At 39.2% G+C, this 27,202-nt stretch overlaps 1 protein-coding gene across 4 annotated transcripts in view; it reads left to right on the plus strand.

Annotated features, from left to right (window-relative positions):
- C2CD3 (C2 domain containing 3 centriole elongation regulator) overlaps positions 1–27,202 on the plus strand; it is a 135,604-nt gene that overhangs the window by 58,094 nt on the left and 50,308 nt on the right. For all 4 annotated transcript variants that reach the window (XM_045555487.1, XM_045555490.1, XM_045555489.1 and 1 more), the window contains exons 14-24: positions 91–576; positions 2,634–2,785; positions 4,729–4,975; positions 7,208–7,388; positions 8,875–9,058; positions 10,546–10,718; positions 11,785–11,908; positions 17,656–17,924; positions 18,406–18,495; positions 22,616–23,218; positions 25,760–26,098. In XM_045555487.1, the coding sequence (XP_045411443.1) occupies positions 91–576; positions 2,634–2,785; positions 4,729–4,975; positions 7,208–7,388; positions 8,875–9,058; positions 10,546–10,718; positions 11,785–11,908; positions 17,656–17,924; positions 18,406–18,495; positions 22,616–23,218; positions 25,760–26,098 (2,848 nt within the window). The remainder of the gene's footprint in view (positions 1–90; positions 577–2,633; positions 2,786–4,728; positions 4,976–7,207; positions 7,389–8,874; positions 9,059–10,545; positions 10,719–11,784; positions 11,909–17,655; positions 17,925–18,405; positions 18,496–22,615; positions 23,219–25,759; positions 26,099–27,202) is intronic.

Here is a 27,202-nt window from a genome sequence, read left to right on the forward strand (position 1 = left end):
CATTTCCTAATAATCTGATGTTTCCAGCCTCAAAATTCTGACTCTAATTCTAGAGGACATTTTTGTTGATTCTTCTTTTGTGTTTTATAGGTAACCATGGAGCTTGTTACAGATAACAAAGTTTTCACTGGTGTTAATACTAAGTTAAGTAGCGGGATCCAACAAACCCCACCTTGTGCTCCTATAAGCCCAGATAAGATACTGCCAGAACCTAGCCAAGATAGTACCTGTACCAAAAATCCACAAAACCTAAATCAAATTCATGAGGAAACTGCAAAGAAACCATGGAATTTGGTGCTCTCCAACTCAAAGTCACCAAGCATAAATCCTTCAACCTTTAAGCCTATGCCAGCCTCCCACAATTTAGTAAATCAGACAAATGGGTCAACAGAAGAGAGTGCTTTACTGTTATATGTGCTGTTGATGGTACCAGATGGGAAAGATTTCATTACTGGAGAATCTGAGAAACAACCACCATGTAATATTTATTTAAATTGCAAACTCTTCAGCACAGAGGAAGTCACCAGATCTGTCATCGCATGGGGCACAACAAAACCAGTCTTTAACTTTTCTCAGGTAATTTTGTACATTCCACATCTATTAGGGGAATACAGGAGCAGGAGACTGATATGTTTCCCAAATCATAATTCCATCTTATAAGAAATCTAGAATGTTTAGACTGGAAGAGACCTTTGTGATTATCTGGTGTGCAGATCCAGTTCCACTATTGGATGAGAAGAGAAAAAGACATTACCAGCATTTTAAAACTTTTTAGTTTTCGTTTTTCTGTCCTGTTTGAGTTCATGTGGTTTCCCACTATTTCTTTTGCCTGAGTTTTGGATTCTATTCCTTTCTCCTTCCTCTGGGACTTTGATTAAACTTCCCCATCTTTCCTGTATCTTCTATTTCTCCTTCTTTATTACTTTATTTATATAATTCTCCTCACTGTCATTTTTTCCTCCACTTATTTCAATATTCATCTTACTTGATTTATCTGTAGGATTTGATGCTATTGCATAAATTAGTTTTTCCCTTGGTTTCTCTAACACCACTCTCTTATTTTCTTCCTGACTCAATAGCTATTCTGGCTGGGCACGGTGGCTCACGCCTGTGATCCTAGCACCCTGGGAGGCTGAGAGGGGAGTATCACTTGAGCTCAGGAGTTCGAGACCAGCCTCAGCAAGAATGAGACCCCATCTCTACTAAAAATAGAAGAAATTAGCCGGGTGTGGTGGTGCACACTTGTAGTCCCAGCTACTCGGGAGGCTGAGGCAGGAGAATCGCTTGACCCCAGAAGTTTAAGGTTGCTGCAAGCCAGGCTGATGCCGTGGCACTCTAGCCTGGGCAACAGAGTGAGAGTCTGTCTCAGGGGAAAAAAAACCAAAAAAACCTTTCAGCGATTCCCCAAAGCCTTCAGGATAGAATGTAAATCCTTAATTTGGATTCCAAGACCCTTTAGGAACTTACTGTATGTACTTCTCCAGTCTCAGCTCCTGCCATTCTTCCTTTCGTATTAGGCCAGCTATACTGAGCTTCTTGTAGTTTCCTGAATATTCTCTTCTCCTACTTCTGTGCCTTTACATGTGCTGTTCCTTCTGCCTGGAATTTCCTTCCCAGCCTTCAGGACACCTTTTAGGCAGAGCTTTTTATACTAGTTAATTCCTGCTCAGCCTGAAGATTTAGGGTTACCTTTTCCCAGAAGCTCTATCTGAAACGTCCCTATTTGGAGGTTAGAGGTTGCTGTGTTTTCCTTTTTTTGGTTTCAAGGAATTGAAATGTACTCAGGGTATCTTATGTAATTAGAATTTCTTAGGTGAATACAAAAGTAGCTCTGCTCTGATTCTCTGTTCTTCTGATGTCTTCCTCTCATCAAGCCATGTGTCATTTTCTAGTTTCGCCCTTTTTGCCTCTCATGTTTTCTGTTAGTTTTATCACTGGCCCTTGTCTCCTTTCTGCTGTTACAGTTATTACTACAGGTTGGGTTCCTTCAAACTGGTGGGCCCTTGATTCTACCATTTATTTGATGGAACTGCTCTTGGCTCTAGATCTCTGGTTCTCTTTTGTGACTTGTCTTTTCTCTTTCAACCACTAGCTGGCCAATTCTGGAGTACTTTTACACTGAAAATCCAGATGAACAGATGGCTTTGCTATTACCTGTTGGGCAGAGCCTTTTGCAATAGACCATTTCATTAAATATTATCCAGCCAGTGAGTTGGCTACTCTTTATAGAATGCTCAACCCTTGTCAAGTCAGTAGCGTACTTGTTTCAAAAACATCTTTCTTTCAGTGAGATTTACAAGTGGGTCACTTTGCCTTAGAAAGGGTTGGATGAGTTTGTCAGGCGCCGTGTTTGACATGTCTGACAACCTGTGTCTGCAAAGCTCCATCTATATGAACTTTGTCATCAGAGGACTCATGCTATTTTATATCTGGCCTCTATGTGTTAATCTCTAACAGTAGACTGACACTTCTCTTGAGGATACAGAGTAGGTTTTATTTTTATGTCATTAGTTACTGTGCATGCACACAGTAGGCTCCAGTAGATGCTTGTTGAATAAGAGTATAAATTAATCCTTTGTCTCAGATGTGAATTTTGCTTTATTTTGGTTTTTTTGGTTGTTCCTCTCCCCCAGGTGATTCCTGTCTCTCTGTCTTCCAAATACCTGGAAAGCCTTAAGAACAACGTAATGGTAATTGAAACTTGGAACAAGGTGCGGAGCCCAGGACAGGACAAGCTGCTCGGGCTGGTGAAACTTCCCCTTCATCAGTTTTACATGTCGTTCAAGTAAATAGGATCTTTTGGAGTATTCTTTATTTTGCATCTTTAACTTTGTATGGACTGAAGAGGAATTCTTTTGATTTGCAAACATGAGTAGTCCAGTAATCCTTTGGAGGACTTTTCTCAATTTCACCACAGCTGCTGCTCTTTCTCCAATTTTAAAGCAGTCTTACAGATACTGCTTACCATGTTTCAGGCATTAAGCTAAGAACCTTACATACATCAAGTCATTTAATCTTCGTAACAACCCTCTGAGGCAGGTACTTTTATTTCCCTTATTGTACAGATGAGTTAACAGAGACTCAGAGAAGTTAAATTACTTATCACATATATCAAAACAGTGGAACCACAGTTAGAACCTGAATAACCTACTCTAAAGTCCACTCTCTTCACCAAAAAGTTCTACTGCCAAAAATTATCACCTCACAAAACTATGGTTTACCTTTCTGTCACAAAACTTCAGTATTGTTCACATCAGCTAGTTGCAAGATTTCTGTAAAGAATATTGTCTTTTACACCTTCCGATGTGGTTACTATACCTCACTTTAACACCTAAATGGAATATTGATTAACCTGCAGGTTATTTCTTTCCTCAGTATAGACCGTTCTTTTTTTGTGTTGATTCAAGTTTCAGATCTTTAATTATTTTAGCACTGACCTCTTTCCCAGCAGCCCTCTTACGGTTCTGTGTTTTAAACGTTGTGTTTCACAATTTACAGAGAGCACCTTTATGAGTTATTATCTCATTTTAGCCTTACTATAACCCCTTGAAGTATTATTATTCTCTTCGTTTTACAAATGAGGGAAATTTATCCTTTAACTTGGAGAAGTCACTTAACCTCTCTAGCTTTCTTTTTCTTATCTGTAAAATGAGGGAGATAATAGATTCCCTCTCTCTCTCTTGTGGAGCAGTTATGAGGATCTAGTGAGAAAATATATGGGTGCTTCTTCAGTGAACAAAGTACTCAGAATGGTAACACTGGAAATCATGACCAGGCCAAGGAGTACTGCTGGAATCGTGGATGCTGCTGTCTGATGTAGGCTTTCGGCTTTTTCCCTTTTTTCAGTTGTAACATTACTTTGGTCTGGTGTTCCTCTTCCTCCACTTCCCTTCTCATTCCATTAGATCCCATTCTTTGCTAAGAGAGCATAAAATAATAGTAGCTACCAATTACTGAGCACTTACTATGTACCAAGCATCATAGTTAGTATTTTATATTTGTTGTCTCAGTTTAGTCCTAACAATAGCCCTATAATGGAATTTTTATTGCCTACATTATACAAATGAGGAAATAGACTCATAAAGGTTAAATGGATTGTTTAAGTCACACCAAGTAAGCCCCAGAGCTAAGATTCAGCATGATACTATAAATCATTTGTCAGAGCTTGAATCCCAACTCAACCTCCAACTAGTTGTGTATCCTTAGCTAAGTTTCTTAACCTTTTTAAATTTAGTTTTTCTCATCTGTTAATAGTGAATATCAATCTTTGCTGCAATAGAAGGATTAGAAACGCTATAAAGTGCCTATCAGATAGTAAGCACTCAGTAGATGACAGATAGTATTGGTATTACTATCTAAATCTTATCGGCCAGACTGCAAAGTCCACACTCTTCCTAGTTGAGCACACTGCCCCCTTCAATTAATGCAATTTAGCAAGGCTCCACTGAGATACTGTTCAGGTCACAGGCACTGGACTTGGGGCCATGATGATACACACACATCAGACACATTCCGGGTCTTCAAATTGCTACATTTTGAAAGTATCTGTCTACTAATTTTTATTTGATTGGTGACTGACAGATTCGCGTGTTTTTTAAAACTGCTGTTACTTTTCTAGTTGCAGATCTATTTTAACAAACTGAAAAAGTGAGTCAACTAAGAAATGAAGCAACTCTGTGATGTGATTGATAGATGTTATTTGCTCATTCACAATTTCTCCTCCTCTAGAGATCCCAAGATTTCTCGCCTGCTGCTTGATGCCCAGTACCCAGTCGTTGCTGTCGACAGCTACATGCCTGTGATTGATGTGTTCTCAGGCCACCAAAATGGGAATCTTCGAGTCTTTTTAGCTATGGGTTCTTCAGATCAGATAATGGCAGTACAAAGATTAAAGAATGAAGAAGGAACACTCCCTCCCTTCAGCCCTAGACCAGCCCATTTACTGGACCAGCCATCTGTAGCAGCTGTTGCTATGGTAGTAACTTAACACTGTGGTTCACAAAAACCATAATCTCATTTTCTCTTGCATATTGTGGTGAATCCGTTGCCCAAATCTTTATTTCAGTAATGAAAGGTTCAACAAAAGAACATTCACACCAGTGCTTGCTATAAATCTAAGGAATCATTGGTATTTTTCTGTTACGGTTTGAACGGATGTCTGTGTCACTCTTAGCTCCCTGAATTTATAAAGAAAATCTAATTAGGCTGGGCATGGTGGCGCATGCCTGTAATCCCAGCTACTCAGGAGGCAGAGGTGGGAGCTTCACTTGAGGCCAGGAGTTCAAGACCAGCCTGGGCAATGTAGTGAGACCCCATCTCTAAAAAAAAAAATTCTTTTAATCTAATTTAATAACATACTTGCCTTTAAAAAAAAAATTGAGGGTGGAGAGTGATCCCAAATGTAAGCCAGCAAAATCTTGATTCTGTTTGTTGGCTAAGTCCATGTTGGAAAGTTATAGTGAAGTGCTGGCTTACCTACTAGTAACTTAAAAGTAATTTTTTTGTACTGTGCTGTACAATTGATAAAGCACGTTGACATACTTTATCATGTTTATTTCCCTAACAACTATATGAGGTGAGTCATCCTGATTCTGTTTTATAGGTGGTGAAACAAAGAATCAAAGAGGTTATGTTACTTGTCCAGGGTCACATAACTAAGAATGGGAGAATTAGGGTTCAGACACAGTCTTCCTTCTACTATATCATGTACTACGTACTGTAGCTTATATTTGTTGTCTTTATTAGTATAGCCAAATCTTGGTGTCCACACCATTTAAATGTGTTATATTTTTAAATCTGAATTCAAATGACAAATTTAAATGTCTCTAGCAGGGGAAAAACTATTAGGAAAATATCTATTAGCAGGTTATGGTTTATTTGTATATTACGAACTCTAAATTTTTCTTATTTATTTCTTATTGTCTATGATAGATAATAGTATTTTTCTAATTGAAAATTACATAAGACCACAAATAAAGAAAAATCACCTACAATATTCCCAGTACTGTTCAGGTGTTATATGTTGCTCACCTTGCAATGTAAACTCAGATTTTGTTAAATTCCATATTAAAAGTTAGAAAAGTTTTCTATGAGAACAGATAAAATCCTTGAAAGATTTGCCTGTGAAGTTAGATATCTACAAAAACAGTTGTTTTTCCTCCTGTACTCATGTCTCTCATCCAGTTCACCATCTGAAGAACTAGTTCTGCACCATCTGCAGAATTATCAAATTGCTATACTACTCTAAGGCCAAATTAAGCAGCTGTTGCAACTGAGAGGTTTTTTTTTTTTTTAACCAAATTTTTTGTTCCAGGGAATCAAATTGCAGTTTTTTGTTTTCCTAAGGGAAATTTCTGAGTAGAGCAGGTATTGCTGACATGTTTTTAGATTTCAAAGCAAAGACCTAAGGCAATTTCTGTTCCAGATTTATTGGATTAGTAGTTAGAATGTTAAACATGTATAAATCACACATTTTCATTCTTACCTGAATCTTGAACTCCCCCTTTGAATATTCCTAATAATCGATTGTCTAATGTCAGCTAAGGCTGTATAGAATAGCAGTAAAGAACATCGGCTCTGGAGTCAGACTGCTAGAGTCTAAACCCTGGTTCCACTGTTATTAGCTATGCATGTTAAATTAGCTAATACAAGTGAAGTGCTTGGTATAGTGCCTGGTTCATAGTAAATGCTTAATAAATACACAATTATTAATAGCAGTATCTTTAGTAACAGTGTATTTACTACCTCCCCATGTAGTCCTTACCATTATTGGACAGTCCTGGTATTATCTCCAACTTCTTTAGAAATAGCAATCAGTATCTGTTTGCTTTAAATGTTTATTCTTTTTCCTATTAGGCAATAGCCTTCTATTCTTAGTATACTAAGATCTTTTATCAGGAACAAATATTGAATTTCATAAGATGCCTTTTTAGCATTTATTGAGTTAGTCATTTTTTTTTCATTGTTCCGTTAATGCACTGAATTACATTTATGGATTTCCTACTGCCCAGTCTAATAGTAAAGAGTACATCCTGCTTGGTCTAATTACAGTGATCAGTTGTAAGAGTTATACACAATGAAAATTAACTGTTTTAGTCTCAACTAATTATACTTATTTCTTCATCTATATTCAGGCTCCATAGAGAAGCAAGAATATTCTAAGCAAGTTACTCTTTAAAGCTCACCACTGTTTCTGTTTCATTAATAGGTGGAGGACCAAGGAAATGGATTGATGGAACATCACTTTGAGATCCATGTAGAGATGGTTAAAGGGCTAGCCCCTCTTCAGGCAACAGTCTGGGGAGAAGCAGATTGTTACGTCCAATACTACTTTCCAGTTCAAGACTCACAATCTAGTGTGCTGAGAGGACCTGAGATCCCTGAAAATGGTAGGTCTAGGAGATTAGGCCTTCTCATTCTTATATGGTTCTTCTATTGGATATACTTGGGATTTTTTTTTTTCCTGAGTTAATTTTATGTTGTTGAATGTTTCTAGTCTTACCTAGGCAGTAAATTAGAAGATAGGCCAAGTCTGTATTTATTTTTTAAACAATTTTTGTGACTTTTTATTTTGATATAATTTAAATTTACAAAAAAGTTGTAAAAATAGTACAAAGAACTTCTGTATCCTCTTTACCTAGATCTACCAATTGTTTACATCTTCCCCTTCTTATATCGTTTATACGCCTACTTACTCTTACCATCTATACACAAGCAGTTGATTCTCATTATTCACCATAGTTATATTCTCAAAAGCTGCCATGAACACTGAATTAGGGAATACTGAACCTTTGCTCCTAAGGGAAATGTGTACATATGCATATCTCACCATAGATCATGCTCTTAAATCCTACAAACAGCATATCCTGGCACATTCTATTTTGTTTATTTTACAAAAGAGAAAAAGAAATTCAGAAGTGTTAAGTGACTTGTATGGGGCCACCTCACTAACAGGTGCCAAGGTTGGGATTCATATCCCATCCAACTGGACCCAACTGGACCCAGAGCTGGAGTTTGTACTACACTGTACTGCACCCTATCGTCTCCATCTTCTGCTCCTGTCTAAGAGCTGAAACAGGAAGGCAAAATCTCTCACCTTGTTCTCAGCTGGGAACAAACAGATTGGGTGACTCAAATTTTTCACCATTCAGTGCATATCTGAGAGTGACTGCCAAAGTGCTGCCAGTTTTGATTTTGAACTTCAAGTAAGAGACTTGTATATATAGAATGTATAGAGAACTCTTATAGATCAGTAACTTTTTAAAGACCCATTAAAAAGTAAACAAAGGATCAAATAAACATTTCCCCAAAGATATACAAATGGCTAAAAAGCACATAGAAAAATACCAAGCTTCATTAGTTATTTGGGAAATGCAAAACTACCGTGAGATACTACTTCACACTCCCTAAGATGGCTATAGTTTTTTTTTTACAAAAAGACTAATAAGTGTTGGCAAGGATGTGGAAAAATTGGAAGTCTCATATAGTGTTCACCAGTAAAGGGATCACTTTCTTCTATATTTTCATGGGACCTTATGGAGCCATCTACTAGGGAAATGAACCTTGGTAAGAGTAACACGATCAAAAGATACAGGTTCTGGTTGCAGGTCTGTGACCTACTGGCCCTTAGACCTTTGGGTTAACTGTGTAACCTCAAGGTGCCTATATCCTCATCTGTGAAGTAGGAGTAATGATACCTGCTTTGTTTTCCTCACAGGAATATTGTCAAGACAGAATTGAATATTGCATATTAAAGTACTATCCTATTACATATAAAACACTAAGTGATATTCACAGGAAGGACATGTAAGGGGGGAAAAAAAACCACTTTAAGTGATGTGTTAGATTATTCTGCATTGCTTTTCTTTTCCAAAGGAGTTACCATGAAGCCCTTCAGAACTGCAACCACACTCTGTGTTCCAGATCCCATCTTTAACAGTGAACACCATCACTCTCTTCTGTTGCCAACGGAAGTTCCTGTGCAAAGGCTACTACTAAGTGCTTTCTCTGCACAGGGACTCATGCCTGGAAGTGGAATACAGTTTGAAATCTGGTGCAGGTACAGCATGGAGAACCCAAACCTATGCCTCGGAAGGAAGTGCACAATCATAAAGCATCCTGTCCTTGGCCAGGCCTGGTGGCTCATGCCTGTAATCCCAGCACTATGGGAGGCCAAAGTGGGAGGACCTCTTGAGGCTAGGAGTTCAAGTCTAGCTTGGGCCAATAGCAAGTCCTCATCTCTATAAAAAATGGCAAAGATTAGCCAGGCATGGTGGTATGCACCTTTAATACAAGCTACTGGGAAGGCTGAGACAGAAGGATCACTTGAGCCCAAGAGTTGAAAGTTGCAATGAGCTGTGATCACAACACTGTACTCCAGCCTGGGTGAGAGAGACTGGAGAGAGACTCCATCTCTAAAAATAAAAAAATAAATAAAGCATCCTATCCTTAACCAACATAGGTTGAATTATTTTAAGAAAGCTAACAGCCCTTTCTGCCCTGTTTTATATTATTTGGACTTGACAGTGAATCTTACCCAGTTTTTACTGAAATCTATGAAATTACTAGGATCTTGGGAGCAATTGTATCTCATACTTCTAATTGCTACTTACATTAGAACTGAAGTCCTATTAATTGTACCTCCTAGTGTCTCTTAAACATATCAGTCACCTTTTTTTGTGCTTCTCTTACTACCTTAGTTCAGGCCCTTGTCGTATCATGCCTAAATTGCTGTGATAGCCTCTTAACTGGTCTCCCACTTCTAAATTCGTATATTGTGATCGGTTCTTTCTACCACAAGAAGAGTGGACTTTGTAAAATATAAATCCACGCAATGTTACAGACATTGGTAGATTTCTAGGAAAATACTGGCGTGAATACAGATGTTCAGCCTCCCCCTTTTATATTCACACCCCCAAGAAACTAACTAAAATTATTAAGGGAATATAAATATAACAGGAGGGGAAACAGCATCAGGAGCAGGACTAGGGAAGAGTACTGTCCACATGTGAGAAATTTTTCCTAAATACGATTAGATGAAAATTGAATGCAAAAAAAATTTTTTTAAACCACTTAGGTTTGGTTTACAACTTGTGGTCTAAGAATCAATTGTTTTGACAAGAGAAGAAAATAGAGTATGTACTGACAGATCCTCATAACCCCTCCAAATTAGAGGGCTCTAAGCATGAAGACAAGTAAATCATGAAAGAGATTGGAATTACTCCACTTAGAACCATGTTTGCTGTCGCAGGATGGAAGCTTTCAGGAGTGGCTACCCACAGGGCTCCAAGGCATATGCAGTTACCTCAAACAGAAAGCCTGTTGGGAAGCTGGGCTTTGTCCTGAACTCAGGGTATAATTTATGGGGTTCTTCTTCCATGTAAAGGGCAGTAAATCCAGCCAGACATAACCACAGCTGTATATCACGAATACAGAACAATCAGGCTCCAAAGATAATTAAATACTGAAGGCTGATCTCTGGGGCATACTGAATCATTCATCCACCTAATTCTTCCAGTGGACAGCTTGTGCTTTTGTGGTTTACAGATACTATTATCCCAATGTGAGAGACCAAATGGTTGCCAAAGGAACCTTGCCATTATCAAGGATCTGTGCTATGGTTACCATGCAACGTCGTGAGGATGTGGGAATACAGACCTTTAATCTCCCTTTAACCCCCAGGATTGAGAACAGGAAGGAGTTGAGGAACCAGTCATCAGGTAATTGAAGACTAGTTTGTTTTTCCCTTTCAAAATCAGTGTACATAAAAATCCCTTTTCTTTCTAAATTAGTGATTCTTCACGTACTGGGGTATTTACCCTTTTGAGGCTCTGATGAAAACTATGAGACACCTTTTCTTAGAAAAATGAGAATAGAATATACACTACGAATTTTGTGTACAATTCTAGAAAACTCATAATTCCATGGGCTCTACATTAAAAGTTACTTGTCTCATTTCACCTTTAACTTCAGCAAGCATTTAGTAAACCCTTGTGTCATAAATTATATTATATGGTGCACTCAGAGAATTACTATTATTCCAAGCTAACATGAGCAGATGTGGGATTGGTAGACTATAGTTAGCATAAATGGGGAATTCACTATAAGGGAGGATTTGGGACTTAATTAGAATTTGGAGTTTGGAATGGTATTATATTCCTAATACTTCCAGCAGGATGACCTACCCTCCAAGTGTTTCATCAGATAAACTAGGTTTAGCCTCCTAAATCAAATTGCTTTTTCATGCTTGCTGAAGAGTATCTGCCAAAACAAAGGGTTTTATCTTGCCATAATTAAGATCAAATTGTTCATCCTAACCCTCACTGATCAGCTTGTTCTGTTATTCCTTGAAGCTTTCCCTGAAATGTGACAGTAGGATGGTAGAATTTTTATAAAAAGATGGCCTGTGAAGGATATTTCAGATGCTGATGGTAGGAGGGTGATAAAAGTATGTGAGAAATGGAAACCTTTTAAAAGTTTTTTTAAAAAAGGGCTAGAGCCCATCTCAATTCTGTACACATAACTGAGGGTTAAAAATCTGGAATTGTTCTGCCTTTGATAGTTGTGTGATCTTAGCAGGAAATTGAATCTCTGAGCCATAGTTTCTTATATATAAAGTAATAACCTATTAAGCCTTTATTAACCTTCAAGTACAATAATTAATGTAATTCTGAACAGGACAGATTCTCTCACTGTCCCTCATTGTTCATTATGATTGCAGTGTTTATCCTCTTCTTCCTTCTAACCAACCTTTTTATCTTTTTGCCTTTTGTCCTCATTTTTTAGGCTTTCTGGACGTGGGCCTAAGGTACAGGCATACTCTAAGAACAGCAGAGGGAGTTCTTGCTGCCCGAGCTGTCTCCATCTCAGTCCAGATTATCAGAGCCTGTGGTTTGCAGGCAGCAGCCAAGTAAGTCTACCTGAGAAAAGCAATTCTCAAACCTTGTACCAATGCAGTCTACACAATAGGATGCTTACATATGCAAAACTGTTTTGTGTACAATTTCCAGATAACTAACTACAAATCTTTTCTTTTTCTGTTAAGAAAGCATTTCAAAACATAAGTGAGTAAATCACTTACAAGCTTTGCTATTTTAACTATTATTAGCAACTTAGTTCCTTGACCTTGCTTAATAATTTTATCCTCTACCTTTCTTAAGCACTTAATCCTGTGGTCATACCCTACCTCAAACCATGCCACACCCAATCACTGCAGCTCCTCTGTAATCTCTTCATGCATTTCAGTCTCTGAGTACTACCTCCTGTTTTTCTAGCTTGTTCCCTTTTAGTCTCCTCTCAACATAGTAGCCAGTGATCCCATGAAAACTTAAGTCAGATCTTGACACATGTCTATTTAAAACCTACCAGTGACATTCCATCTCATTCATAAGAAAAGCCAGAGTCCATAAAATGGCTGTGAGACCCCACATGATCTAACCACCCGTTATCTTTGTGACCTCGTCTCCACCCACTGGTCTCCCCTCTACTTACTCCACTCCAACCACTGGCCCTCTTGTTGCTTCTGAACACACGAAGCACATTTCCTCTCAGGGCTTTTGTCTTCCTGTTTTCTCTGCCTGGAATACTGTTTCTGTAGAAAAGCAGCATGGCCCTCTCCCTTACCTCCTTCAGGTCTTTGCTCATATTTCTCTCTTCCTTGCCTTTTGTCTACTTAACAAACTCCTACTTTCCTTCAAGATTTTGCACCATCTTTGCAGCTTTCCTTGATCTCTTCCTACATGTAGGCAGAGTTGGTCCTTTTTCCCTTGTCTGTTAGCACTTTGGTTATAGCACTTGTCATTCTGGTTTTTTTGTTTGTTTGTTTGTTTGTTTTTGAGACACAGTCTCGCTCTGTTGCCCGGGCTAGAGTGAGTGCCGTGACGTCAGCCTAGCTCACAGCAACCTCAAACTCCTGGGCTTAAGCAATCCTTCTGCCTCATCCTCCCGAGTAGCTGGGACTACAGGCATGCACCACCATGCCTGGCTAATTTTTTCTATATATATATATTTTTAGTTGTCCAGCTAATTTCTTTCTATTTTTGGTAGAGATGGGGTCTCACTCTTGCTCAGGCTGGTCTCAAACTCCTGACCTCAAGCGATCCACCCACCTCAGCCTCCCAGAGTGCTAGGATTACAGGCATGAGCCACCACACTCGGCCCATTCTGTTTTGATTACTGGCATACGTTATATTTTTCTCCCACTAGGCTGTGAGTTCCTCTAGTCAGAGATACTGCCTGAGCTCTTTTCTGTCCCCCCAACCACATAGCTAGTTCTATCACTTAATAGCTGCCCAGCAAGAAAGAAAACTAGATCATGCTCCTGCTTCAGACTAGCTTACTTTGGATATTCAAGAAAGAAACAAACAAGTGCCTGTTTCTTTTTCCCTTTTCTCATTTTTTCCCTTTTTGTAACTAAAGGTCAGATTGTTTGCCTTTAACTTTATGGTGTCCAAATAAGTAATTGAATTACTGTGTGGGATCTGATGCTAAATTGCTGATAAAATGTTCGTTGTAGTTAATATTGTTCCTCACTAAATTATCCAAATAGACTTTTTCAGTAACTGCCCAAGAACATCTTAGTGTTAGTAAAAGTAATATCAGGGCAGTTTTTTAATCACTTCACTCACTTACATTAAAACTTTTAGTGGTTTCCCATTGTTGATAGTGGTGGGCTCCTAATTTTAACTATGCATTCCTTTTAATTAAAAAAATGTAGCACACCCTCCAAATGTGTGTATACCTATTCATGTATAAATCATCTCCATATACTATTATACTAATATATTAAGTGCACTATAAAATATACCATAGAGTAGGAAAACTTTAATATATGAGATAACAGAGAAGTCTTAATATTTTCTTCCTGTGTTGTAGTAGTTTACCCTGTGAACCTCCTAAATTGTACATACTCTTCTTTAGGGAAGATAAGGTAAAACTTCCTTAGCTTGGCATTCAAGGCCCTTCAGAATATCTTCTGAATCTTGAAAGAAGAGTAGTAGTTATCAAGATGCCCAAGAAAGGTGAAAACTATTCTGGTCAATGAGAAGAACATGTCCAAAGGCATGGAGGCATGAAACTTGTATATATGGAATACTTCTGTGTCAGACCCAGCCAAGATCAGAATTCTTCAACATGACATTAAATTTACTAGCATTTAGTTGGCAGAGAAGGACTCAGAAATTAGATACTCAGTAGATCTCAGAGAGACTGAATGATAGATAAGAAACTCAGTAGTTCTTCTCTCTGAGGACTCATGGAGAAAGTCAAATTGTATGGCAGGCAGTTTGTTCTAAGTCCCCCATTTGGTCTGTGTTGCACTTTTAAGAAGGAAGAGCTAGAAGCCAGGCCAGTTCTAACACTATACTCTTCTGTAGGTTGGGGGAGTTCCACAGGATGTGATGTATAGCTTGGTATAATGGAAACAGCAGCACTAGAAATCAAACACTGTGGCTTCTAGTCCCATTTCCATCTCCCATTAGCTGTGTGTGATCTTGGGCCAGTTTCTTTACCTCTCTGGGCCTCAGTTTCTTCATCTAAAAACTAGAAATTTTAAATACCTGCCCTGATATTAAAAGGGTCAGTATAAAAATTGACAAATATGAAGTCACTTTATAAACTACCAACTATTATACAAATGTACAGATTTTTATGATTACTTACACATGTACAGATAATTAATGTTACCTTTATTAGCAAGTAGAATATAGTTAAATCAGAAATAAGTTTTGCATGGCCTCTCATTAAAAAGAAGAATTCTTGGTGTTCTAAACTTACCTCTCCTTTGAATCCTTATTCTGGTGTCTCAATAGCAGATGCTCTGAAGTCAGCCTGCTCTCCTCAAGAAAACACCAGCCATCATCTTATCTACCAGTGGTCTTCCTGAAAATACATATTTGGTGTCTGTGTAAAGTAGGCATTTCTTCTTTATTCACTTGCATCTTCTTTTTTTTTTTTTTTGAGACTTAGTCTCTCTCTGTTGCCCGGCTAGAGTGAGTGCCGTGGCGTCAGCCTAGCTCACAGCAACCTCAAACTCCTGGGCTTAAGCGATCCTACTGCCTCAGCCTCCCGAGTAGCTGGGACTACAGGCTTGCGCCACCATGCCCGGCTGATTTTTTTTTTCTTTATATATTTTTAGTTGTCCAGATAATTTTTTTATTTCTATTTTTAGTAGAGACGGGGTCTCACTCAGGCTGGTGTCGAACTCCTGACCTTGAGCAATCCACGCGCCTCGGCTTCCCAGAGTGCTAGGATTACAGGTGTGAGCCACCGCACCCGGCCCACTTGCATCTTCTAACTGACCTGATCTTTAACGGAGAATGAGTAGAAACTTCCTTGGGCATAACCAGTAGTCTTTAAGTTCCATGAGCATAGGAAATTGTAGCTATTTCACTACTATATATCCATCTCCAAGCCCAATACATGACACAAAGAGCGGATGCTCAACAAATAACTACTGAACAAATGAATTCAGACCAGCTTGGCATCCAGGCCTTTCTGCCATCTCTGAGTGTTCCCTCTTAAGAGTCCTTTCACTGTCCACAGGCAGGTTCTCTACTTTGTATATATTATCAAATGTAATCTTTCCAATACCCTCTGAGTATTTTGTCCTAATTTTTTTAACCACTGCTAGCATTCAGTTCATTTCCACCTTATTTTTTCTAGGTATAATATATACTTCACAGTATGCTGTTGTGTAGACACAAATCAGTCTTCTACTAATCAATCTTCTATTAATGATCATTGATGATAATGCAAAGGAAAAGGTTTTCCTTTTTTTATTAGAAATGAAATTGCAGTAGGCATCCAAATAGACATGCGTCTTTAGTATTTGTTGTATCCTTATATTAACATCATTTTAACAGAGGAGAAACTGAGACTTGGAAGAGGTTGAAGAACTTGTCCAGGGTCACACAGTAAGTAAATAGTGGAGCCAGGATTCAAACCCAGATCTGTATAACTCCAAATTACTACCGTCTGCTGGTATATATGAAATACAGTGAGGATCTTAAAGGAAAGAACCCCTAAGTCTGCATTAGGGATGTCAAGAAATGCTTAAAAAATAGGTAACCTTGGCCGGGCACAGTGACTCACGCCTGTAATCCTAGCACTCTGGGAGGCCGAGGCAGGAGGATCACTCAAGGTCAGGAGTTCGAGACCAACCTGAGCAAGAGCGAGACCCTGTCTCTACTAGAAAAAGAAAGAAATGATTTGGATAGCTAAAAATATATATATATAGAAAAAATTAGCCAGGCATGGTGGTGCATGCCTGTAGTCCCAGCTACTCGGGAGGCTGAGGCAGTAGGATTGCTTGAGCCCAGGAGTTTGAGGTTGCTGTGAGCTAGGCAGACGCCACTGCACTCTAGCCCGGGCAAAAGAGTGAGACTCTGTCTCAAAAAAAAAAAATAGGTAACCTCTTTGCCTAAATGTCAATTTTATCCCCTTGGGGAATGTAGGGTAAGGGAGTTTGTCACCTACCATACCTACACACAGAAGACTTGACTGCTATTTGTGAGTGTCATTAACGTGAGTAGATTCTGTCTGTACATTGTGGAGCACCTGTGCTGAGAAAGAGAAAAGCAGCCCCCGAGATCTGGGAACTGGTTTGACATTGATAGGTAGGCTTTGGTGTTTTCCTGTTGAGCATAAACAGTCTCACAGAACACCAGCATCAGACAAAGTGCCTTCACTGTGTGACCATGATGAAGTGAGACAAAATCAAGATTGCTTCATAATCTTGTCTAAACACAGATAAAAACAGGGTCACTAAGCAAACCACAAAAACATCCATCATTCCTCTATCTTGGCTAAAATAAGTGACTGCTGCTGCTCTACCAATTATAGCTTTAGCTTTACTGTAGTGTTCTTGCCTTATAGATAAGATTCGTTAAGAAAATCAATCCAGGCTGGGCGCGATGGATCACGCTTGTAACCCTAGCAGTCTGGGAGGCCAAGGAGGGAAGATCGATTGAGCTCAAGAGTTTGAAACCAGCCTGAGCAAGAGCAAGACCCTGTCTCTATTAAAAATGGAAAAACTTAGCCGGGTGTGGTGGCAAGTGCCTATAGTCCCAGCTACTCGGGAGGCTGAGACAAGAGAATAACTTGAGCCCAGGAGTTTGAGGTTGCTGTGAGCTGGGCTGATGCCACTGTACTCTAGCCCAGGCAACAGAATGAGACTCTGTCTCAAAAAAAAAAAAAAAGAAAGAAAGAAAAGAAAATCAATCCAGAGTAAACCCTGCTCATTTGAGCATTGCCCACATCAGCTAACATGAGCCCAGTGTTCATAAGTCCTTTCTGATGTTCTTACTGAGATGCCCTGTGGTTCCCCATGGTGTATATTTTCCTTCATTGCCATCACCAATAAACCTAGCTTGTTCAACTATAGTTGATTCCTGTGGTCTTTGGCCAAAGGGCATTGACAGGACCATGGATTATCCTCGGTGTCGCTTTGATAGGCAGATGAATGTTATCATACACACTGTGATATCTAGATTACTGAGAAAGCATATATGTCACTGCCAAAAGCCTAGATAGAAAACATATGGTTGATTGGTATTCTTGGTGGTCTCATGGAAGTAACGGAGTTATTTTCTAGGCAATCAAGCTGATTTTGATATTACCATGGTGCCTTCTTCTCATTTCCACCCTTCTCCCCTACAGGGTTTTGGCTGAGCAGGAACCTGCTCTACAGTTTAGTGCCACAGTTGGGGTCAATGCCTCTGTCGCCACTCATCTCTCCTTCCTGCCCAAAGGAGAACAGCGCCGAACCCACCCTGTGGCCTGTTCCTTCTGCCCTGAGTTCTCCCATCACATTGAATTCTCTTGTAATTTGGTAACTCAGCACTGTAGTGGAGAGGCCTGTTTCCTGGCAGAGCTATTGGAGTTTGCAGAAATTACTTTTGCTATCTATCATGAAAATACCAAGTCAGGTGAGCACCAAATGACCCATCACAATCAGAATTAAAAGAGGCTCTGTTTTGAATGGTATAGCCCTTCCTGGGAGATAAATGTGAAATGTTTAGAGGTGAGGGGGCCATAATCTCTGCAACTTATTTCTGAAGGGTATAGCAAAAAATAAGAATATGTATTAAGTGTGTGGAGAGATAAAGCAAATGTGTCAAAATGTTAATGGATGAATCTAGGTGAAGGGATATTTAGGAGTTCATTATCATGTTCTTGCGACTTTTCTATATGCCTGAAATTTTTTCAAAATAAAATATTTAATTAAAAAAATGTTTTTGAGGGTGTTCGGGCTTTGATGGGAGTATGTAAGCAAGATAATCTCTAATGCATCTTTCCATACTGAAATTCAGTGAGTGTAAATGGAGGGTTATGTGGATATACTGTCAACACAAGCCCCTTGGTCAGTAGACCACCAAATAATTTTTCTTTCTTGTCTTGATTTAACAGCCAGTGATATAACTAGTATCCAATCATGCAAAGATTATCTGCTTGGAATAGTAAAAGTGCCAACAAAAGAGCTGCTGGCCAAGAGATCTGGTAAGGATCCTGTATTATCACTTCTAATTCTAACCTTTCCCATTCATTTCCCTATAAGAGGTCATCTTGTCTGGCTCCCTTGCACGATTTCCACAAACAAAAAACACAACCCCTTAACACATGCTTCTGAACTCTCTCAGGTACCTCTAAGGTTTTCTCAAAAGCATTTTAAATCTTCTCCTAATCATTCCAAAGGTTTTCTAATAAAACAAAGAGGCTCAAAACATTGTACTATCATCCTGCTCTAGCAGAGAGGGTGATGGTAGTGGGGATCATGATGAAGAATATGGAAAATATCTATTATATTATGTAGTACTTTGTAAAATATTTTCTCAGATCTTGTTTCAGCCTCATCATAGCCTTGCCTTGCAAGGTTATAGGATCTTTATTTTCCTTTGACAGATAACAAAACTTAGGCTAGAAGAGGTTAAGTGATTTGCCAAAACCACACACCTAGTGAGTGGCAGGAATTAAAATCAAAACCCAATTCACCCATTATTTTTTGCTATACTCTCATCTCTCATTAAAGAAGGAATAAGGTATAGGATAAAGGCCCAAAAGAATAGGTAAAACCACAAGATAGTCTAGAAATATTGAAAGTTACTAGTAGCAAGGTTATCTTGACCAAATGATTTGAATCCTCTGAGCCCCAATTTTCTTATCTCATGGATGGAGACAGTTAATCATGACAAGTTCCACAAGGTAGGAATTGATGACATTGCACTTGATCTTAGCCAAAAGGCCGAGAAACGGTGAGAATTGATGAATTGGTTATAAAAAGTACCTGACATATAGTAGGTATGCAGTAAATGTTAATTTTCCTTTTCTTGCCCATCTTCTTCCCTAGGATTGCATAATCTAGTTTCTGGAATTCTATCACACATCTCCCAATTTAGTTGTGAATTCACATTTTAGCCAATACCCTAATAAATAGTTACTATGTACGTGTCTGCCAGAGAGAGGTCCATACAATTTGATATGGGATTCAGTCTAACTTCTAGCACTTACTATTTGTGATCTAGAACAAGTTATTTCATCTCTCAGATCCATAGTTTCCTCATTTACATAAATGGAAAGAATAAGATCTATTTCATAAGATTTTTGAAACATTCAGTGAAATTATACATGTGAAAGATCCAACAGGGCTGAGCACATAGGACACCTCAGTTTCCTTCCTTCTGTAACTTACTACAGTTTGTCAGGGAATAGGCACCATCTGGGAAATCCTATCTCTACAAATTAAAATTAACCCCATTAGAGCCAGGCATGGTGGCTCACGCCTGTAATCCCAGCACTTTGGGAGCTGAGTCAGGAGGATTGCTTGAGGTCAAGAGTTCGAGACTGGCCTGGGCAACATAGCAAGACCCCATCTCTGCAAAAAAATTAAAAGTTACCCAGGCATGGTGGTACCCACCTGTAGTCCCAGCTACTCAGAAGGCTGAGACAGGAAAATCACTTGAACCTAGGAGTTCAAGATTGTGGTGAGCTATGATGATGCCATTGCACTCTACCTTGGGCAACAATGCAAGACCCTGTCTCAAAAAAATGAAGTAAAAGGTAAAGTCAAAAATAAAAAATTTAAAAAATAAAAATAAGTTAAATTTAATTATTCTAAAATGAACATTCTATTTTGTTTCCTCCTACCAGTAATCTCAATTATAGAATCACAGAGCTAAAGGGACCATCTAATCTAAGCAGTTCCCTTCTTTTTTAAATTTTGATAGATTTGGGGGGTACAAATGGTTTTTTGTTATATGAATGAATTGCATACTGAGGAAGTTTGTGCTTTTAATATACCCGTCACCTAAATAGTGTACATTGTACCCACTAGGTAATTTTTCATCCCACACCCCTCTCACGCCCCCCTTCTGAGTCTCCAATGTCCATTATGTTCCTCTGTATGACCATGCATACCCATTACTTAGCTCTCACTTATAAGTGAGAATATATGATATTTGGCCTTTTTTCCTGGGTTACTTCACTTAGGATAATGGCCTCCAATTCCATCCAAGTTGCTGCAAAAGATATTATTTCATTCATTTTAATAGCTGAGTAGTATTCTATGGTATACATATATACCACATTTTCTTCATCCACTCATCAGTTGGTGAGCACTTAGGTTTGTTCTCTATCTTTGCAATTGTGAATTGTGCTGCAGTAAGCATGCAGATGCAAGTGTCTTTTTTTTAAATGACTTCTTTTCCCTTGGGTAGATCGCCAGCAGTTCTTATATGCTGAAATGGTGTGAAATTTTGTGTCTGCATACATTTGTGCATTTTTCTGAGGATAATAGTTTTCATTAGAGCCAAAGAGGTCTGTGACCAAAATATGTTAAGAACTACTAAGTTGTAGGAAAACTAACACCCAGAGATGAGATGTTACTAAAGCCAAAACCATAGGTTCTTAGACTGTCCAAGCTGAAAGGAACTTTAGAGATCAAAATTTTCAGCCTCCTCATTTTACAGACAAAAACTAGGAAGGTCCAGAAAAATTAAATACCTGTCTAGAAGGCATAAAACCTTAAGTAAGCTTTTAATCTCAAATTAAAATTTATATTAGGCCAGGTGCCGTGGCTCATGCCTGTGATCCTAGCACTCTGGGAGGCCGAGGTAGGAGGATAGCTTGAGTTCAGGAGTTCAAGACCAACCTGAGCAAGAGGAAGACTCTGTCTCTACTAAAAACAGAAAAATTACCTGGGCATCATGGTGTATGCCTGTAGTCCCAGCTACTTGGGAGGCTGAAACAGGATAATCGCTTGAGCCCAGGAGTTTGAGGTTGCTGTGAACTAGGCTTGACGCCACAGCACTCGCCCGGGCAACAGAGTGAGACTCTGTCTAAAAAAAAAAAATTTTTTTTAATTAATCTCAATAAGCTAAATCTTTTCATTTTTAAAGTATAATTAATAAGACCTTTCTCAGAAAATTACTATGATTATTATTATATCATTCCACCATCTGTTTTACCTAATTCTGAAATCCAAAGAGCTCTGAAGATGAAAAATTTTTTACTAACTCACTGAGTAGCCAAATCTGACCTCTACTGACATGAAACCTAGGCCACCACCTATTTATGTCAAGTTTTATTAAAACACACCATGCCTGTTAATTTACATATTGTCACTGGCCACTTTGTTACTACAACAGCATGAGTGAATGGTTGCAACAGAGACCATATGACCTACAAAGCCTAAAACATTTACTGTCTGGCCTTTTAGAGATAAGTTTGCAAACCCCTGACTTATATGACCCCTGATACATAATCTTATATCCCGTTTATGTACTATATTACCTTTCTAAAATCTGGATTCAGAAACAAATCTGGCCTTAAGAGTTTGAGATAAGATAATGCGAACCTATACTAGGCAGCATGTAGACTTTGGAGCCAGCTAGACCTGGATTCAAATCCTAGTTCTACCAGTTGGTAGCTATAATAACTTGGACAGGTCACTGAGCTTCCATTTTCTCTTCTATAAGGTAGGGATTGTTATCCCATTTAATCCTCAGAGCTTCACAGGGTTATCAGAGGAATTAAATGAAAAAATATGTACAGAATTTCTAACACATAGTGGATATTCAATAAAAAGTAGTTGTTATTCATTTGAAATCTAGTGCCTGGTCCTTGGTTTGTGTTTTTCAAGGCAGCTCCCTTGGTGGAAGATCTGGGTGCAGACCCCAGATCTCTTGACAATTTTGTCCCATGCCTTTTCTATTGTACTCATAGTACCATAAACAGTTCACACTTTTAAAACACTTGTCCTTCAAAGCTCTTTCTAAACCATTGTCTTATTTGATAGTCATAACTTTGTGTGGTGGACAAGATCAGCATTAATTTTCCCAATTGTGAGATAAGGAAATGAGAGCTGAGAGAGATTAATGGTTTACCCAGAATAAACTGCTAGTTTGGGGCTGAGCCAAGCAAAGAACTCAGGTCTTCCAACTCCTAGCCTTTGTTCTTCCTATCTAATCTCATTGCCTCTCAGTGGTCAGATGAAACACAAACTCTGTCACTGTGGGTATGTTTTCTGTTCTGTCTTGAGCCAAGATGGTAGAGACTCTATGGTAGAGAGTAAGTGTTTTTACTTTTAAGACAATGATTGAGAATCTTTCTTTCTTCCCATAAGGGATCACAGGATGGTATCCTATCATTTTACCAGAAGATGGGGGCCTATCTCATGGCTTGGAGCTCATGCAGAAGATTGTGGGTGGCCTGGAGCTTTCGGTTTCCTTCACCCATCCTGGAGATAGAGAGCGGGTGTTGGAAGCTGCTGAGCTATTGGGCTGGAGCTTTGAGAGTAGCCTGAAGTATCTTGTCAAAGTGGATGAAGAGAAACCAGCCACTGTCACCATCTCCACCCCAAGGCTGTGGCTGCCTATCCATTGCGTACTGCTTGCTGGCCACAACCACATTCATAAGAGCACATACTGCTACCTTCGCTACAAGCTATATGATCATGAAGCCTTTTGGACCCCTCTCAAGAAGCCTAAGGAATCTGCAAACAAAAAGCAGGTCATGGTTTCTTTCAAGGCATCTAAAAGAGCAGAAGTTACTAGGGGCCCATCACTCCTTTGGTACTTTAGGGAGGAGAGGCTAGAGATCCAAGTGTGGCGAGCTTATGGCAATGATAGTGTGGAGAGGCCACACCAGACGGACAGCTGGATTGGCTCAGCCTACGTGGACCTGGCCAGACTTGGGGAGAGGTCAGCAAGGACACTAACTGTCAGTGGTAAGTGAGGAACAGGTTCAACTCTTTTGGTTTGAACCCCTGCTCTTTGTCAAGTACTATGTGACACACTCTCTCAGACATTATTTTATTGGACCCTCCCAACAGTACCAGTGAGATAGGTATTAAACCCATTTTACAGTCATGAAAATGGAGGCTAAGAGGGGTTGGGCATCCTGCCAACGGTCACAAACTAGTAAGTGTTCCTTTCATTATTGTGTCCTGAAGATGAATAATAATTTAGTAGTGCTTTTTATAACTAAAGAAATTTCAAAAGATAGAGGTCCACTGGCTGCTTAAGAAAGGGCATTACCTGGCTGGGTGCAGTGGCTCACACTGTAATCCTAACACTCTGGGAGGCTGAAGCGGGAGTATCATTTGAGCTCAGGAGTTCGAGCCCAGCCTGAGCAAGAGCAAGACCACATGTCTACAAAAAATAGAAAAATTAGCTGGGCGTGGTGGCATGTGCCAGTAGTTCCAGCTACTTAGGAGGCTGAGGCAGGAGGATTGCTTGAGCCCAGGAGTTTGAGGTTGCAGTAAGTTATGATGACACCACTGCACTCTAGCTGGGGTGACAGAGCAAGACTCTGTCTCAAAAAAAAAAAAAAAAAAAGACAGGCTTTTAACTTCATTCTGCTGAAGAAAGTAGATTTTAGGACCCTGAATATAGATCTAACAGTGGGAACTCAAACACTAATACCCCCCCCCCTTTTTTTTAATAGAGACAGAGTCTCACTCTTGCTGTGTCACCCAGACTGGAGTATAGCGGCATGATCATAGCCTGGTGTGGGGGAGGGAAGTGTTGACAGAGAGGGAGACCTTTTCGTGTTGCAAGGCTGCATTAATTTAGCTGTAATCAAGTAAGGCCATATTCAAGAAACTTCAATTAGATATAGTTAAAAATGTACATTATTTTACAAAAATCTAACTACTATATACTTAATAATTTCAAAAATGAAGACTATTTGTTAATTTTAAAGTTAACCTTTTAATGACTTTGTTGTCTCTGTTTTTTGTTGGAAACCACTTTAATATTTGGTTGCAGCATGGCGATCCACAGTTTCAGTTGATCCTCTAGATAGGTGTCAGTTTTTTGTTTGTTTGTTTGTTTGTTTGTTTTGAAACCGGGTCTCACTCTGTTGCCTTGGCTAAAGTGCAGTGGCATCACCATAGCTCACTGCAACCTCAAACTCCTGGACTCAAGCAGTCCTCTCGCTTCAATGTCCCAAGTAGCTGGGACTACAGGCATGCACCACCACACCCAGCTAATTTTTCTATTTTTTTGTAGAGACAGGTCTCGCTATATTGCCCTGGCTGGTCTTGAACTCCTGGCCTCAAGCAATCCTTCCACCTTGGCCTCCCAAAGCATTGGGTTTACAGGCGTGAGCCACTGCACCTAGCCACAAATACCCCTTTTTATTGAGTGCTACCAAAGAGGGTATTTAACTTTTCAGATTGTCTGTTTCCTTCACACTTCTTCACATTCCACTTGTCTGAGCTTTTTATCCTCTTGTACAAGGGCTTTATACAAGGTGTGTCATTTGATGTGTTTGTTGAATGAGTCAACAATCCATCCAATCATCCATCCAACCATACTTCCACATATTGTTACATTTCCTGAGGATGAGGATTTATTAATAACTATGTTGTTTTGGGGTATCTTCTCTCCTATAATGATTTGCCCTTATTTTCTTTTGATAACCATAATAATTTATACATTGCATCAAGAAGAAAACCAGTTATCTAAAAACAGAAAAAGACAGGACATGTTCTGTCTTACTACCATCTGTGAATCAGTTAACTCCATTTTCCTGAATTGAAATGAGCTTGATGAAGCAAGCTTTGAGATTCAGAGGGAACTATTAGTACCTTCTGCTTTATAAATAAAATCTCCTTTTAATATCCAGTAAGCCAATAAAATAAATCCCTGGATTTAAATCTGCCACTTACTGGAAAAATGATCTTGGCAAATTATTTAACTCCTCTGAGGTTTTGGTACATAAAAAAGGCTCAACAAATATTAATTCCCTTACTCTTCCTTCTTGCCTCCTGCTGCTACCTCATACTTCCCTTCCAAAAGGTCTTCAGGGTTACTGCCAAAACATATTTAATTGGTGAAGCAAGACTAAATCGAGCAACAGGGCAGCTTCCTGATGGGGAGAAGGTCTAAAAATAGGAGTCTGTTTTTAGAGAAGATGGGCCACAGAAGAGAAGATAGGCCACTCCTGATTTCATCAAGTCTTAGATTTATCTAAGTCTTGTTGCCTCTCAGCACATGAATCCCTTCCACAATAACTCTGCTGTAGTCATTTGGCTTTGGCTTTGGCTTCAAATTAGAGATCTCGCTACTTTCCTTTATTGAAGATAGTAGGGGCAAGGTAAAAATTTTCACATTGTAGATCAACTTCACAGTTTATTTTGCAAATTGATGTGTTGGGATCTGTAGGTATTTCAAAGGAGAGCACCCTCACTGAGTATTTCCTGCAAGCTTAGAGAGTGTTCTTGGTTCCTCCTTGCTTCAACTTATTTTCCATCCTCTTACAGGTGTGTATCCTCTATTTGGACGAAATGCTTCCAACCTCTCAGGAGCTGCCTTGCGAGTTCAAGTGGTTCTTTCCTCTCTTTCCTCACCCCCTGAGCCCACTCATGAGCTGGACTCTATGGACTGCAGCAGCCACAGTGAGTCTGAGCAGATCCCCAGAAGAAATGATGAGATCCAGCTCTCTCCACCCTGTGGCCACCAGAAGTCTCCTGCCTCCACCCAGGTTCCCTGCAACGGCACCACAACTGAAGTCTGCCCAGCCCAGGAGGGCCCTGCTGAGTTGGATGGAACTTTTGCAGTCAGCATCCTGGTAGAAAGAGCAATGCACTTGAGCTTGAAAGGTATGCTCTGCTCACTTATCCAGGAACAGATGTCTGACTCCTCAGGGTATGGTCCTATCTTCACAAATCTTTCAAATCACAGCAGGATCTATATGAACTGTTAATAATCTTAATCAATGATTATTATATTTCTCAAGCCTAAAGGTTTAAGCAACATGAAAGCCTTTCTGAACTTAGAGCTGACCTTGTCCATTATCCTAATGTTGCATGCCATAAATTCCCCAGTCCAGCCACCTGAGTATCAACCTAGATATGTCTCTTTTCCTTATCTACCATCAAATTATCAGATCCATTAAATAGTTCTGTCTCTTAAATTTCTCACAGATCTCTTCCTTCTTGATTCCCACCAACTCAGGTCCTCATAACGCACCCTAGGGCCAGGGATTCTTAACACTGGGTCCGTAAACCCCTAAGAGATCCATGGATAAAATTCAGGGTTGGATAAGAGAATAATTACATCTTTATTTTTATTAATATTTAATTAAAATTTAACATTTCCTTTCATTATGAATGTAGGCAGCAGACCCTCATAATAGTAACAGTACCTGTGATATTGTCAATAATGGAAATTATAGATACTTCCATATCACATTATAATTATTGCAGATATCTTAGAATATCATTTATACCTATGATTTATTTGAAACTACAGTAGTTATTACCTACAGTTAAATCTTGCTAATAAAGCACATATATTACTACATCACAGAGTTCTTTTGTTTTGATAACTCGGTGTGAATATAACCAGATTTCTCTGTAATCCTGTGTATTTTACATTATCGTTTTAAAAAACACTATTAAAAGAAGAGACCCATAGACTTCACCAGTCTGCCAAAGGAGTCCATAGCACAAACAACTGCCCTGCCTTTATTCAGCCTTGTAATCCCTCCTAAATTTTCCCTTTGCCGTCACCATTTTCTTTCGCCTGGCTAATTCCCCTCCTCTCTTAAGACTCAGCTCAGGTATTGCCATTTACTGGGGGACTTCCCTAATATAGAGGCCCCCTTCTGCTTGCTCCTCTAGCACTTTTGCCCTCTTTATCATAGCATATATCACACATTACTGAAATCATTTCCATGGTTTTCTTCTCCAATAGTTATCAGC

This window comes from Lemur catta, chromosome 7 (genome assembly GCF_020740605.2).
Source record: "Lemur catta isolate mLemCat1 chromosome 7, mLemCat1.pri, whole genome shotgun sequence".
In the NCBI taxonomy this organism is placed as follows: Eukaryota; Metazoa; Chordata; class Mammalia; order Primates; family Lemuridae; genus Lemur; species Lemur catta.